The 15863-nt window shown below is 36.0% G+C and overlaps 2 protein-coding genes across 4 annotated transcripts in view; one reads left to right on the forward strand and one right to left on the reverse strand.

The window, feature by feature from the left end:
- LOC133847371 (neurobeachin) overlaps positions 1 to 5647 on the forward strand; it is a 111095-nt gene extending 105448 nt beyond the window's left edge. For all 3 annotated transcript variants that reach the window (XM_062282358.1, XM_062282359.1, XM_062282360.1), the window contains 5 exons: positions 36 to 209; positions 307 to 570; positions 667 to 863; positions 948 to 1099; positions 1278 to 5647. In XM_062282358.1, coding sequence (XP_062138342.1) covers positions 36 to 209; positions 307 to 570; positions 667 to 863; positions 948 to 1099; positions 1278 to 1368 — 878 coding nt within the window. In that variant the 3' untranslated portion in view covers positions 1369 to 5647. The remainder of the gene's footprint in view (positions 1 to 35; positions 210 to 306; positions 571 to 666; positions 864 to 947; positions 1100 to 1277) is intronic.
- A 1987-nt stretch (positions 5648 to 7634) lies between these two features.
- LOC133847367 (GATA zinc finger domain-containing protein 21-like) overlaps positions 7635 to 15863 on the reverse strand; it is a 70619-nt gene continuing 62390 nt past the window's right edge. Inside the window, exon 3 of the mRNA XM_062282353.1 lies at positions 7635 to 8046. Within this exon, the coding sequence (XP_062138337.1) occupies positions 7869 to 8046 (178 nt within the window). The 3' untranslated portion in view covers positions 7635 to 7868. The remainder of the gene's footprint in view (positions 8047 to 15863) is intronic.

Raw genomic sequence — 15863 nt, forward strand, 5'->3', positions numbered from 1 at the left:
CTAGAGCTAACTGCTTAATATTGCGTCTCTTGCAGCTGTGCATGGCACCAACAACAATAGCAATGCGGTCAGTCGCCGTCATTTGGGCGATAACTTTAGCCAGATGCTGAAAATACGCTCCAATTGCTTTGTGACCACCGTCGACAGCCGTTTTCTGATTGCCTGCGGCTTCTGGGACAACAGTTTCCGTGTGTTTGCCACCGAAACGGGTAAGCATCCGCTTCGACGCTTTAATTGCCACCAGACACCTCAATTTTCCCTCCCTCTCTCTCTCTCTCGTTTTCCCTTCCTCCCTCTCTTTTGCAGCGAAAATCGTGCAAATTGTATTCGGACACTTTGGCGTCGTCACGTGCATGGCACGCTCTGAGTGCAACATCACCTCAGACTGTTATATTGCCTCCGGTTCGGCTGATTGCACTGTGCTCCTCTGGCATTGGAATGCACGCACCCAGAGCATTGTCGGCGAGGGCGATGTGCCGACGCCGCGGGCCACATTGACGGGTCACGAGCAGGCTGTCACCTCGGTGGTCATCAGCGCCGAGCTGGGACTCGTTGTCTCTGGCTCAACGAGTAAGTTGTGCAGCGAGTAGCGAGTGGCGAGTGGCGAGTGTTGGACTTTTACTTAATTTTGATCGCTTTTGTTCTTTTATTTTTATTTTATGTTAGATGGCCCCGTTTTGATACACACAACATTCGGCGATTTGCTGCGCTCGTTGGATCCACCCGTTGATTTCCACTCGCCAGAGTTGATAACAATGTCTCGTGAGGGCTTCATAGTCATTAACTACGACAAGGGCAATGTGGCTGCTTACACGGTCAATGGCAAGAAGCTGCGCCACGAAACGCACAACGACAATCTGCAGGTAAGAACGAGTAACAAGTAGCGAGTAAATTTCACTCGTTATATTAACATCGCGCTCTCGCTATTTTTGCTTTCTCTTTCGCAGTGCATGCTGCTGTCGCGCGATGGCGAGTATCTGATGACAGCTGGCGATCGTGGCATTGTCGAAGTGTGGCGCACTTTTAATCTGGCACCGCTCTATGCCTTCCCCGCCTGCAATGCGGGCATACGCTCGCTCTCGCTCACACACGATCAGAAGTAAGTAGCGAGTAGTAAAACTCGAACTTCAATATTACCTTTATTTCTATTAAATACTTTTATTTATTAAGTTTCAATTCTTACGGATCTTAAACACTCTTTTAACTTAATATATATTACGTATTTAGAACGAGTCTCAGCTAACGAATCCCATTTGCTTTGCTCCTTCTTCTTTCAGATATTTGCTGGCTGGCTTGTCAACTGGTTCGATAATTGTGTTCCACATTGACTTCAATCGCTGGCATCACGAGTATCAGCAGCGTTACTAGAGAACTCGTCGCTCGCTACTCGCCACTCGCTACTCGCTCGTTCCATGTCAGTGCAGCGAAATCAAAAAAATGTGTGAGAAACAGAAACAGAGAGAGAGAAAGAGAGTGCAGGCAAGTAAACGAGCAGAAACAATGTACTTAACTAAAACCGATGAAAAGTGAAACAGCAGAAAGAAGAAGAAGAAGAAATCGCGAGATCATAAGAACGAGAACGAGAACGAATGAACGTTCGTTGTTCAATATTTGTTTGTTTCTTTATATGTTTTAAACTTGTTTTTTTTTGCCCTCTTATCGATAGACATTTACAAATACTAGGCTTATAAGCGAAAGAAAGAAAACAAAAACAAAAACCTAACAAAATATATATATTTTTTTTGTCTAGCATTACTTATGATAATAGCATATTAATTAGTACTTGTATGTTTGGTGTGAGCCAGTCAAAAGAAAAACACTTTTTTTTTTACTAGTTATACGACGTGTAGTATATGTATTAAGTTACGGACGAAATAAGAAAAAAATTAAAGAGAAAAGTTAATGGAAATTGATGTCGAAAGAGAAAATGAGAAACAAAAACCAAAAAACACACACACAGAAGCAATTCCCGCGGCTTAAGTTGAGTAGTTTTAATGCAACAAAATAAATATTGAATGAGAAGCGACGAGTTAGTGTTTATAAAACGCAATAAGCGCAATAAACTTAAACTGAACAAAAACAAAAAAAAAAATGATACACAAATAATAACAATTATGATAATAAACTAATGAAATTAACATAATGCGAGTATTGCTTAAAAATTATGATGACACAGAAAAGGTATTTCTTATAATAACAGAAAACGTAGCAAAAGTTCTCACAAAAAATTATAGATAAACAACCACAAAATGAAACGAATTGAAGTGAAGAAAAGAAGTAACGGAAACGAAACGAAACAAAATGAAACTAAGCGGCCAAATGAAAGAGAAAGAGAGAAGAATAAGAAGAAGAAGCCAATTTTTAACTATGCTTGCGTCACAAAAAAACGGATGGAGAAGAAAGCTTAACAAATAAACAAGTAAAAGACACAGACACCCAAAAGAAGAAGAAGAGACAATGCCAACGCAATAAATGTTAAATCGAAGAAAGAACACAGAGAAAAGAGAAGAGAAGAGAAGCGAAGCGAAAAAGACAAGCGAACTCGACTCGAGGTGAAAAGTTAGCGACTAGCGCAGAATACGCGATATTTTAATATAAAACAAATAACAAAAAAACAGAAAAAAAAACAATGAAAGCATTAATGATACCAACAAAAAGAAAAAACTAGTTAAAAATGCAACTAACTCAAGCTAAAAAAAAAAAAACAAAACAAAAAAACAAAACTAATTTATCAAAACTGCTAAAAGCTAAATTACAAAATATTAAAGCAGAGATAATACGCAACAACAAAAAAAATAAATTAAACACAAATATGAGAATATAAAAATACCATATGCAAGAGTATAATGTTAACAAATAACACGCATACGCCGCATAACACAGCACAGCAAAAACTCCCAAACAAAAACCAAATTTTTTTTTACATGTTTTTCCATTTTTTTTGCTACACTTTTTTCAATTGCGTCCAAAAAGAATGAAATCAAAACGAGAAGGAAAACGCGAACGAACTGATTTTTGTTGTTTTTGTGGCTTTGAATTCGTTGCGTTTGCTTCACGTTTCAGACAACAAAAAAAAGAAAAACCTTCCTTGAAAACCTTAAACACGTACGTCCAAAACTTATATTTATACAAGCTCACGGCATCGATGTCCCCCTCTATGCTATATAATGCTTATGGTGTGTGTCTGTAAGACACACGAACAGAAAGAAAGGAAAGAGAAAGAGAAAGATAAAGATAAAGAGAAAAAGAAAGAAGAGCGCTGCAATTTGGCAATTGGAAATGGAAATGCAATTGGTCTTCCTCTGGCTAAGGCAGGCGGCGCATATCATCAATTGATTCTTGTTATTATTACTATTATTTAGTCAAGTGAATGATGAACGTATTATATTATATACATATACATATATATATATATATATATATATATATTATGTATAAAGACATATGCTATATACATATATACAAGTATATTTCCCCAAAAAAAAAAGAAATCCATCCAAGTCGCCATTTGCACTTACTGCTTAGTTTTGTACATACAACTAGGACACACACACACACACACACATACACTCCACACACACACATACACTCCACACACACACACACGCAAAGTACTTCAAGTAGAACATGAACATTCGGTTGTAACATTGGCCCCCCACAAACAAAAATTCTGAAGGCCACAATCAAAGTAAGCCCATAAAAGAATATTAAAAACGAAAAACTTAAAAACGAAAAATGATGATAACTTTACTGAACATAAAACTAACCAAAAAAAAAAAAAAAAGACAAAAGATAAGAGCACGAAATTCGTAATGTTTCTTGTGTTGTGTAGCAGGCAAAAAAAAAAAAAAAAGAAATAAAATATTAAAATGAAAATCAAACTTCGGCTTGCCGAAGCTGACTAATTAGCTATTTTATCTTATTCTTATTCAAATTTTTTTTTACTGTTTATTTGTTTTTTTTTTTTATGTGTAGAAATGTATTTGACTTATCAACTGACTAAAAATGGCATCCATCCAAAATTTATGTACTTAAAGTTGAACTTTGAAATTGCAGCAAAAATGCAATGGCGAAAAAATAATATTAAAATGCAAAACTTAATCAATTATTATAATTAAAATACAATTATGCTGCAATTTATACTTTGTTTTTATTACCTAATTATGTATGTATGTGTATTGTATGTGTATGTGTGCATGTGTGTGTGTGTGTGTGTGTGGATAATTTATGTTAATTTGTTGTCGGCAAAATTATATAAATATTTTATAACCAAATGACAAAAAACGTGAACTTTAAAACATATTTTTCTCGCTTTTTGTTTGTTGTTCGATTTGCTTTTTTGCATTTAACATATATACATATATGCAACTGCAAGAGGCACATCATTTCGTATGTAAATAATTTGAAAGCGACGTAAGCTAATTAAAATAAATACAAACGCAATTAATAATAATTATTGAATAAACATCATAATTGAGTTCACATATTTTGGGCAAGTTAATTAAACGAAAAAAAAGAAGAAGAAAAACCAATTTAATGATTGACAAAACAAATACTACTAGTAACTTAAATGTTGTACATAAATCGAGAGCTAGCTTAAAGATATGTACTTAATTTTAATGAAATTATGTTGATTACACAAGAAGCCTAAACAAAGTAACTAAACAGCCAAAATACGCAGAAAGCAAAGCGGAAGATAAAAGATGACGAAATGAAAAACAAAAAAAACAAAAATAAATACAGCAAAGCAGAATTTACATAACAGAAAAGCCTAAAAAGAATAAAGAATAAAAATATTATAATTATATCGATATGCAAAAGCAGTAACTAAATATATAAATATAAATACATTTTTTTTTGTAAGATTATAATGTTTAGCTAATAAACTGACAGCAAATGGCATAAATACACATAAATGATTAACAAAAAAAACATAAAAAAACAAAGGGCGAGCGCCAAACAATTTTAAATTTATGCAGTTTTTATAGAAGTTAACAAATGGCAAAAATACAACAACAAGAATAAAGAGATAAAGAGAATTACGATAAATACAGCAAAGCGCATGGCATATTGTAGTAAATAATTATAAAAACAAAAACAAAAGCAAAAACAAAAAAGAAACTTACTTGCATAATGTTTTTATTAAAGAACAACAAATGGCTGACAATTTTAAATTTATACAAATGATGATGAAAATGCAAAAAAAAAAAAAAAATAATTAAAAATAAAATAAAATAATTAAGAATTTATTCATGCACGTGCAAATTATTTAATATAAATTATTTACAAGAAAACTCACACACATGAAATATTAATGAAATACAAGTAAAATAAAATGATTTATGTACACACACACACACACACATACACACACACACACAGATAAACGACATTCACCTTAGCGTAAATTTAATAACAAAGCTAAAATAATGAAACACATTTCTTGGCGCTTTTTACTGAAAACCATAAAAAAAAACACATGAAAAACTGTGCGTTAAAAGCCTAAAAAATGAAATAAAGAATTAAGAAAGAAAATATGAAAATTATAAATATTGTACTTGAACATATATTTTGTCAATAATGTTAATTAGCAACTAACAAATGCAAACAAAAAAAAAACAAAATGAAAAATAAAATATAATAATAACAGCCAAATCATTTCAAAGCTAACAAATTATGGTTCATTATTATGGCTAACAAAATGTTTTTTTTTACAAAAAACCTAAAAACAACAACCACAATTTATGCATATTGATATACGCTATAATTCTAAACTAACAAAAATAAAAATACAAATAAAAATAAAATTAAAAGTAACAAATACAAAAATAAAACTTAAACATAAATAAAATGAAATGATATGGAAAAATGATTAATTTTAAATAAATTAATTATTAAGTAAGACAAAACAAAACAAAACACAACAAAAAAAACAACAATTTAACAAGCAAGTGAGCAAGCATTAAAACCAACATCAACAACAACAACAAATTATTATGTTCAATAAAGAAAACAAAGAAATCTTACACGAAATATGAAATATGTTTTAATTGGTTTGGTGGATTGGGATTCATATTTCAGATATTCTCAAATTTCAAATTTGAAATTGGCGCTAAAAAAAAATGAATTTTTTATTGCATACTTTGAGGGTGCAAGGTGAGTACTTTTTCGAAAAAACGCTATATCTCGGCCATATCCTGCCCGATCTTCAAAGGACACATATTGCTAGGATCACAAGGACCTTCTCTATCGATTGGCATTCAACACATGTCAAATTTCATTTCCGTTCGCAAAATGCAATTTTCGACAATCATAAGTTTCAGGATAACTCGAAAGTCACAAGGACGATCGGGATCAAATTTGGCAGGATAATAGTCCTTGGGAATACGCTTCGATTGATATACAATTGACGTTAGGCTCAAAAAGGAGAGACCGACCAAAATTTAACCTCCAATGGGTATAATTGCAACAACAGTATCTACATGGATTCCAAGCTGTTCCACTTCAAGTCGCGATGAACAGCTAAAAAGTGTGAAGTCAGCAGGTGAAGTACCAGGCGAACATAAATCAGCAGCAAGCAAAAATTTGAAAATTTAGAATCAAGTTTAGTTGAATATTTGCCGGTTTTAAATGTCATCCTAAAAGTATGCAACACAAATTTTATCTACCAAATCACTGATTTTCTACTACTTGCAAAAAATGTGCGGCATACTTTTAGGATGAACGTGAATCGGACTCCAATCAGACAATTTTCAGGGTCATCCTAAAAGTATGCAACACAAATTTGAAGTACCAAGTGATTTTCTGTTTTTCTGCTTGCTGCTGATTTCTGTTCGCCTGGTATTTCAGCTGCTGATTGAGCAATTTTTAGCGACTCGCGACGATTTTAAGTGGCCAACAACAACAACAACAACAACATTTGCATTGAATACACGAAAATGATAAGTTTTATGATAACTCGAGAACTACGCCGACGATTTGCATGTCCTTTGGCAGGATTATAGTCCTCATAAATACCTTTCACTTGACATAGGACTCCAAAGGATCAGACAGGACATGGTCGAGATATACACAGTTTTCTGCATGTAAAATTTTCTTCTTATCTCGAGTCCTGTAAGGATTTTTGTCCTTTTAAGTACACCAATCAGTTTAGGTGTATTTGAGAAATCCTTGTGGCAAAGGACATGCCGATCGTCTTTCAAAAGGCGAAGGTAAGGCGAGTTTTTTGAAAATTTTGACAAATTTGTGGATTTTATTTTTGAAGGAATAATGAAAATCCTTGAATGCAAATTAAGAGTACTAGTTATCCTGATTGCAAAATAGTATGTCCTTGACAGATCCATAAGGACTTGGCAAAGATATGACAAGAAAACAAATTGTCTGCAAGTTACTTGGCGCAACCTTAAAGTATGCTACAATAAATTTAATATTTCTGCGCGCCAAATTCAAATTACAAATTTGAAAGCAACCATCAAAAAATACAAATTCGGTCAAATTAAAATATAATTTTATTTTTTCATTTTTAATTTTAGTTTATTTTTGCTGTACAATTGCAAAAAATTACAAATTCCCATACATTTGACATTGTTGATGCTTACTAGAATTTATTGAATGTTTATTTGAACCCACCCAAAAATAGAATGCTTTATGGTTTTAAAATCCATGGCTAGTTGAAGTAAGCCATTGTTTATTTTCTTCATTTGTTGCGATTACTTTTAGGTTGAGATTTCAGATTGCACACAGTTATTTCCTGTATGCTTATCCTGGCCAATGCCTTTGATCTGTTGACTTGAAATAATTGAATGCTACCAACAATTGCACAGCAGTCGTTGAATGGAGGCGCAACGGATATTCAATGGGCCAAGCAATTAAAGAGCCCCCAACTCCGCGCAGTTGCTGCTTTTGGTGCTTTTGCTGCTGTTCCTGCTGCGCTTGTCCTCTCTTGTTCTTCGCACTGTTGTGTGCGCTCCAATTCCAAGATAGCTGAGTAAAATAAAACCAGGAAGAACGTGCCGCACTTTTGGAAATAGTCGCCGCAAAGATACGCTGTAAAAAAGTGTAGTGGAAAGAGAAGTTGTTGTTAATCAAGCACCATCAAAAGTTACGTATACGCTACGTATGCAAACTAAGCAAGAGAAGTGCATAAACTGATGCAGCTTGAGCCATATTGGCCAGCTGTCTAAACACAAAGAATACATAAAAAGCAGCACTGGCAACAACAACAACAGCAATAAGGAAAACTGTCACCATTTTGCGACTGCATCTTCGTCTCCTTCCCTTTCTCTCTTAGTGTCCCTTCGCCCACTCAGCTTGTCATCAGAAGTCATATCTCTATGCATATTATTCGACTGCTGCTGCTGCTGCGCTGTGTATGCTCTGTGTTTTCTGGAGCGTGTAATATCCGCTTCCTGCATTTCCGGTTGGCGCTTTTTGCACCGCGTATACGTAATATTTCCACTAGACGACGACAGCGACGAAGCTGCCACCAAATTGCTTGCGGAAATGCTGCAAAATTAACGAGCATGCAACGCAGCAGCCGGTCTCCACTCACAAAGTGCTGGCGTCTCAGTCTCTACTGAGACTGAGAGAACGAGAGCTGAAGGTAGCCAAGGCAATGTTAGCTCCTGGCTGCATCGTTACTTGCTTGGAGAGTGAGAGAGAGAGAGAGAGAGTGGAGGGGGAATGAGTAGGAGGAGCAGGAGGATAGGAAATGCAAATTCGCGACGCGTTCTTCGCCTTCTTTTGCATCTACTTGCAACTTCAACAGCGGCAACAGCTGCAAATTAGACGCATCGCTTAACCAGCAATGACATAAAGCTGCCAAGTGCCATGAATGACGCTCTCGCAATGCAATGCGATGCCATCCTCAACTTATCCATATCCTTATCCCTGACAAATGAAAACAAACACTGCCTCCACTCACCACAAACGACTCAAAAAAAAAATGAATGTAAAAAATGTGACAGACATTCAGTGATATTTCAACGCCACAACTGCAAACAGCACATTGAATTCAATTTGAGTGCTAGTCAAATCTGCGGTCTGGTTGCATTTTTAACTTTATGGCACACTTGATCATATGACGTCGCAGCACATAAGTTAATCCTTAACTTCACGCTTCAAAAATACGTGACTTCCTAATAGTTTGGCTATGCGCACACATTTTTTCACTTGTGTATGCAGTTTATGTTTTTCCACTCCACTTTATATTTGCAGTGCCCATTAAAAGTGCGGGGCAAAAAACAAAGGTAAGAGGTAACGATTTACTCTATTTTTGAAGTCTATTATTGCCATTTTTAAATTCGTTTTTTTACGGTTATATATTGGTCTATGATCTCTCTCTCTCTCTCTCTTTTGCGACTGGCGGTCTAATCTAACCTAACCTAATATAATCTAATGTCACCTAACCTAACCCAACTTCAACTCAACTAGCCCAACCTAACCTAACCAAACCTAACAATTAAATCTAACCTAATCTAATCTAACCTTACCTAACCTAACCTAACCTAATCTAACCTAACATAACCTAACTTTCACCTAACCTAACCCCAACTTCAACTCAACTAGCCTAACCTAACCTAACCTAACCTAACCTAACCTAACCTAACCTAACCTAACCTAACCTAACCTAACCTAACCTGACCTAACCTAACCTAACCTAACCTAACCTAACCTAACCTAACCTAACCTAACCTAACCTAACCTAACCTAACCTAACCTAACCTAACCTAACCTAACCTAACCTAACCTAACCTAACCTAACCTTTCACCTAACCTAACCTAACTTTCACCTAACCTAACCTAACTTTCACCTAACCTAACCTAACTTTCACCTAACCTAACCTAACTTTCACCTAACCTAACCTAACTTTCACCTAACCTAACCTAACCTAACTTTCACCTAATCTAACCTAACCTAACCTCTCCTAACCTAACCTAACTTAACCTAACCTAACTTTCACCTAACATAACCTAACTTCACCCAACCTCACCTAACCTAACATAAGATAGCATATCAGAATGCTTATTAACTCCAAAGAATCATATATTTTTAGCAACAAAGTTATTAAAACACTTTATTATAATTCAGCAGAACTATTTATATTTATAGACAATTTCATAGGATTAACATTTATATTATTCTGTATTTTGTTTATAGGTTAAAATATCAGCTTCCAATTCATGGTAAAATGTAGGAATCTAACGCATTTCCTTACATTTATTTTGTACTTCTAAGCTCTATTCTTTTACTAACCAAACATATTTGACTTAGATGTACATAAAGTTCTAAATTAAAAATATGCAAATATTTTTGCGACATTGGTGATAGATAATATATATTCTTTTTATCTTCAGTTGTTTTTTTTAGCTAGCAAATCCATTGAACTTCTTAGAGCTGAGCTTCATCTGCACACTTTTCAGTCTGTCTGACCATCTGAGAGCGTGTTTGTGTCTCTCACTTTGACGCTTATTCATCCTATGCTGCTGCTGCTTTTGCTTTTGCTGTTGCAGCTGTGTGTTGTGTGTTGTGCGTTGTCTGTTGCACGTGTGGCGTCTTTTGGACAGCGCTGAAAAGTATGCTATGTCGCGCACACATGGCACATAATTGAGTGACAACGCGGTTAGAGCATTTGCCATGTCCACACACACACACACACACACACGCACACTCGTAAAAGGAAAGCAGGCCTCGACAAGGCAAAGGCAAAAGCAGCGCAGGACAGAAGCTGTTGAGCTCGAGAGGCCGAGGCCAGGCCAGAGCAGAGCAGAGCAGGCACGGCGCATTTGAATTTGTAATGAGATTACACTCGCACACACACACACACACGCACACACACACACACACACACACACTCAGTCACTGTGTCGGGGCCAATGAAATGAAATGTGTCGCACTATGTTGAAGGCGAGGGAAACTGGACGAGATGCGAGTATGAATGCGAATGTGGAAATGGAAGTGGAAGTGGACATGAACGTACATGTAGATGTAAGTGTGCCAAATGCAGCGCTTGGTGCGCATATCAAACTGTTAATTGTGGCCATAATTAAGGTGACCTCCAGTTGCTGCTCAACGTGCCAGAAGCTCATTTGTTTCGCGATGTCAGAATCAAACTCAGTCTAGCGCAGCGGAAACAAAATTACACTTACTACGTGCGGTTAAATAGCAAATTGTAAATTGGGCAACAGCTGTTGGAAAGCACTTTTGTGAACTGATTTGAACAGCACTTCCAAGCTCACTACATTTCATGCGGTTCTTGGGATGCTGAACCAAATTCAAGTCACCTTCGAACCGGTTCAGCGGAGTTAATTTAATATTAATTTTCCCTTTTCATCTGACTTAAATGCAATAGTTAGTTAGAATTAATTCCATATTATGCGGAAGCTTGAAAACTGCCTTTGAACCGGTTCAGCGAATGGAATACCTGCATTCCTTTTACTTCGCTTAAACCGGTTCAAATGATTTAAATGCAAATGCAATATAATTGCAACAGCTGTTGAGCCACTTTTGTGAACTGATTCAAAAGGATGTCAACATTGCCATCCAAATATGCTACAAGCTTGTAAGCAGCAGCCGTAGTTCATTTTTGAACCGGTTCAGCGGAGTTAATTTAATATCAACACTGCCTTCATTTCTCCTCCTTCAACTACTTTTATATGCAATAATTATTATTAATTAATTTGTTTTATATTTTGCCGCTGATACATTACAAAACTGTCTTTGAACCGGTTCAGCGAATTAAATACCAACATTCAATAAATTTCGCTTCAAATGCAATACTTTTTGCATAAATGAATTTCTTGTTACTTTTTCCCGCTCAAGTTTGTGTGAGCCGAATTGACGAAGATTAGCGGATGGTTCGATGTTACAAGAGCATCGCTGAACCGTTTTGAAAATAACTTAAAAATGGTTCAAGGAAGCTATTGTTATGCCGAACCTTTTACTAGTCTTTGTCGTAAAACAAAACTAATCAATGAAGTAATTAAGTAATTTTTTTTCTTATAATTTACATTACATTATATAACATATGAAATATAGTTTTATTCTAATTAAGCTACTTGTGAACCGGTTCAGCAAGGTAAACTAATTATTAATGTTACTGGTTAATAAATTTAACATTCCCCTTAAAAAAATTGCAGCTAAATTTTGGTTCAACAAACTTAAACACACAATTTTCGTTTCTTTTGAGGCTGCAGTAAAACTGTTTAATTTTACACATCACTTTTTGTGTGCTGCCAAAAGCGAGTCACATCAAAGAAGTAGTCTTGAAGGACTTTATGCAGCGCTTCCACTGTCTATTTCAATTGCTGGTTGTAAACGAAAAATTCTGAGTTTGATTGCAGCCAAACAAAGGCGAGAGAAAGAAATGTTTTTGCTTTTGCTTTAGCGTTTGTGCTTGCTGCAATTCCTTTTACTATATTTTTATGTTTTGTTTTTTTCTTGCCTTTCATTTGAGCCCTGCCTTTGGGTCACTGTTCAAGCAGCAAGTGGGCAGCAAAAGAGCAGTCAAGGGAGATAGACAGAGAAAGAAAGAGAAAGAGAGAGAGAGAGAGAGAGAGAGAGGGAGCATTAGAGTTGGTAGATGGAAAGACACCTGTGTCTCTGGCAAAGAAAGAAGAATTTATGTGTGTGAGTAGCGGGCCAAGTTTTAATCAACTTGGCTCAACCACAAACGTTTCTCCACACACACACACACCCCCATACACATATGTATTTGCATGTTTAGCTGTATGTATGTGTGTGTGTGTGTGTTTGAGTGAGTTTTTAACTGTTTTCGGGGTAGCTGTGACATTTGCGGCTGGCGCCCGTCGACATCAACAACCCTTTCAAATCTGTGCAAATATTTATTGTGCATGCTGCTGCTGCTGCTGTGCACAGTGAGCACTCGGTGGCAGGAAACCAACAGTGCGTATACGTAATATTGCACACACACACACACACACACAACTCATTCGTCCCAGTTGCACAGTTGCAACTCTTTTCCCCTTTTTGTTTTTGTTCGCTTATCCTTCTGCACATACTATAAAAGAATATTTGATGATGCGACCCACTGATGTCGTTGCTGTCAGCTTCCGTTCGCCTGCTCCCTGTCTTCTCCCCTTCCCTACCAGCAACACACACACACAGAGAGCCATTAACACACCCACACACACACACACAGAGATGCAAGTATGCACAAATTGCATTAACACATTCGAAATGATGATTATCCTCAGCTCAGCTCAGTGCAAACTTTTCGTTCTCTGTCTCTCTTTCTCGGTTCTCGGTTCTCGGAGACTGCAGTTTGACGAACTTTGTTGCACGAGAGATAAATAATGCAATTTGTAATTAAGTCAGTCAGCCAGTCAAGTGGGCGGCTGCACGCTGACGGGGGGCGTGGCACACATATGTATCACACATATTATGGGTGCGTAATTAGAAACCATTTGACAAGCGATGACGATGATGAGTTGAGAACGCGCCAAGTAAAGCGCGAAAAGCGAAAGGCGAAAGGAGAGCGAGCGAGAATAAAGAGAAGAAATGTGCGGCAGCTTAATTGAAAAACGAACTAAACACACACCTGCAAGTGTGCGTGTGTGTGTGTCGCAATGTTTGCTAAATTAAATATGCAACATGTTAATTAAAGCAAATTAGGTTAACCGCAAAGGGGGCGAAAAAAAAAGGAGGGCAGCACATCATCACAAAACAATGCAAATTACATATACGTCTGGGCATTATGGCACATCAGCTGCACACACACACACACACACACACACACACACTAGCACACACACCCGCTCATAAAGCAGAGCAAACGACAGTTATTAAAATCATAGCATACTTTTTTGGGCAGCTGTCGTTGCCTGCACAATGACAGCTTCTCTCTCTCTCTCTCTCTCTTTCGCTCTCTGTGTTTGTTTTTGCAAACCTCATTTGTTGCAGCTTACGGCTTAATGCCTGCCACACACAGCTGCCGCTCCCCCCCCTACCGCCACCCTCTTCACTTACTCCTCTGGCAAATCAAGTGACTTCAACTCGACGCAACTCTCAACTATTACGCAATTGTAAACGCATTTGTGAGAATTAATTTCTTGCATTGTCCTCCCCAGCCACGCCCCCTTTCCGCCCACACTCCCTCCACTCTCTGCCTTCGTTTCTTTGTCATTCGTTTGCTGCAGCTGTTCATTCATCGAAAATAATGAATATAAAAAGCAAGAGCAACAATCGTTGAAAGTCATTTAAAAAACACTGCGACGTATGTGTGTGTGTGTGTTAGTGTGTGTGTGTGCCGGACACTGCACTTTGTTTGCTAGCAGCTGGAGACGTGCAGGGAAGAAGCAAGGCAACTAACACTGCTGAGAAACAGCTGCTGCTGCTTTTGTAAAAGGAGAAAAGAAGTCGAAGCTGACTCTTAAGCCAACTCACAGCAAGACTTTCGCTCAATCTCTTCTAAAGGATTCAATGGAATTACGTCTCTAGGATACGAAAAGCAGCAGCAGCAGCAGCAGCAGCAGTAGAAGAAGAAGTAGTTGCAGCCAAACAATGCTAATAGTAAAGCATTCACTTGATCAAGGTTTTGCCTTTGCCTTTGCCCCGCTTTAAGTGTCTCGACAACAACAACAAGTGCTGCAAACATTTTTCAAATTTCCCTCATTAATGCTCTCTCTCTGTCTCTTAGATAGAAAGCTGATTACAGCTGCAGCTGCTGTACAATATCAAATTTACTAAAGACTTAAATGCACAACAAAAGAATTTCAACGAGTGGATTGAGTTCTCCAAGAAACACTGATTTTTTGCTAATGAAATTTGCCTCAAAGTTGCCTCATTTTTGTATAATACACAAAATAGTTCAATTAGCAAAGAATTTGTTGAATTTCCTTAACAATTGATAAATATCTTGAAATGCATTCATTTGCTTCTTAATTTCATAATAATTTAATTTCATTAAATAGAAAGCTTTCAATGAGATTTATGGAATTAAAAACTGTTTACTTCATTAAAATTCTTATTAAATTTTCATTAGATAGTTTCAGTAATATTTGAATTGCAATTTAACAAGTTTGTGTAGAGTTACAATTTCAAGAAATTGCTGAGAAAATAGAGAAAGCTTTATAAAATCCTTGAAACTTTATTTAAATACAATTTAAACTGTCTATTCCATTAAAACTCAGTTTATTCCATATTCAATTTACTACATAGTTCAATTATTATCAATAATTTAAAGAGGCGGTATATTTTTGGTATATTTTAAGACGGACAATGTTGTATATTTTGTACTCTATGGTATATTTTGAGTGCAGTACCATTTCAATATACTAAATGTACGATGCGGTATATTTTAGTATTTTTGCGATATATGTTTGGTATATTTTAAGATTGACAATCGGGTATATTTCATATGGTAAATACGCATCTCTGTGTTTTAGTATTTTTTGGTATATTTTCGGTATATTTTCAGAATATTATTATAAACCTCGACTGTAGTTTTCCTATATATTTTTGGTATATTTTTGGTATATATTTAGACTGACAATGTTGTATATTTTGTACTCTATGGTATATTTTGAGTGCAGTACCATTTCAATATACTAAATATACGATGTGGTTTATTTTAGTATTTTTGCGATATATGTTTGGTATATTTTAAGATTGACAATCCGGTATATTTCATATGGTATATTTTTAATGTAGTACTCTATGGTATATTTTGAGTGCAGTACCATTTCAATATACTAAATGTACGATGTGGTTTATTTTAGTATTTTTGGGATATATGTTTGGTATATTTTAAGATTGACAATGCGGTATATTTCATATGGTATATTTTTAATAATATATTTCGATAATCCAAAAATACGCATCTCTGTGTTTCAGTATTTTGTTG

Source organism: Drosophila sulfurigaster, chromosome X (assembly GCF_023558435.1).
Source record: "Drosophila sulfurigaster albostrigata strain 15112-1811.04 chromosome X, ASM2355843v2, whole genome shotgun sequence".
Classification (NCBI taxonomy): domain Eukaryota; kingdom Metazoa; phylum Arthropoda; class Insecta; order Diptera; family Drosophilidae; genus Drosophila; species Drosophila sulfurigaster.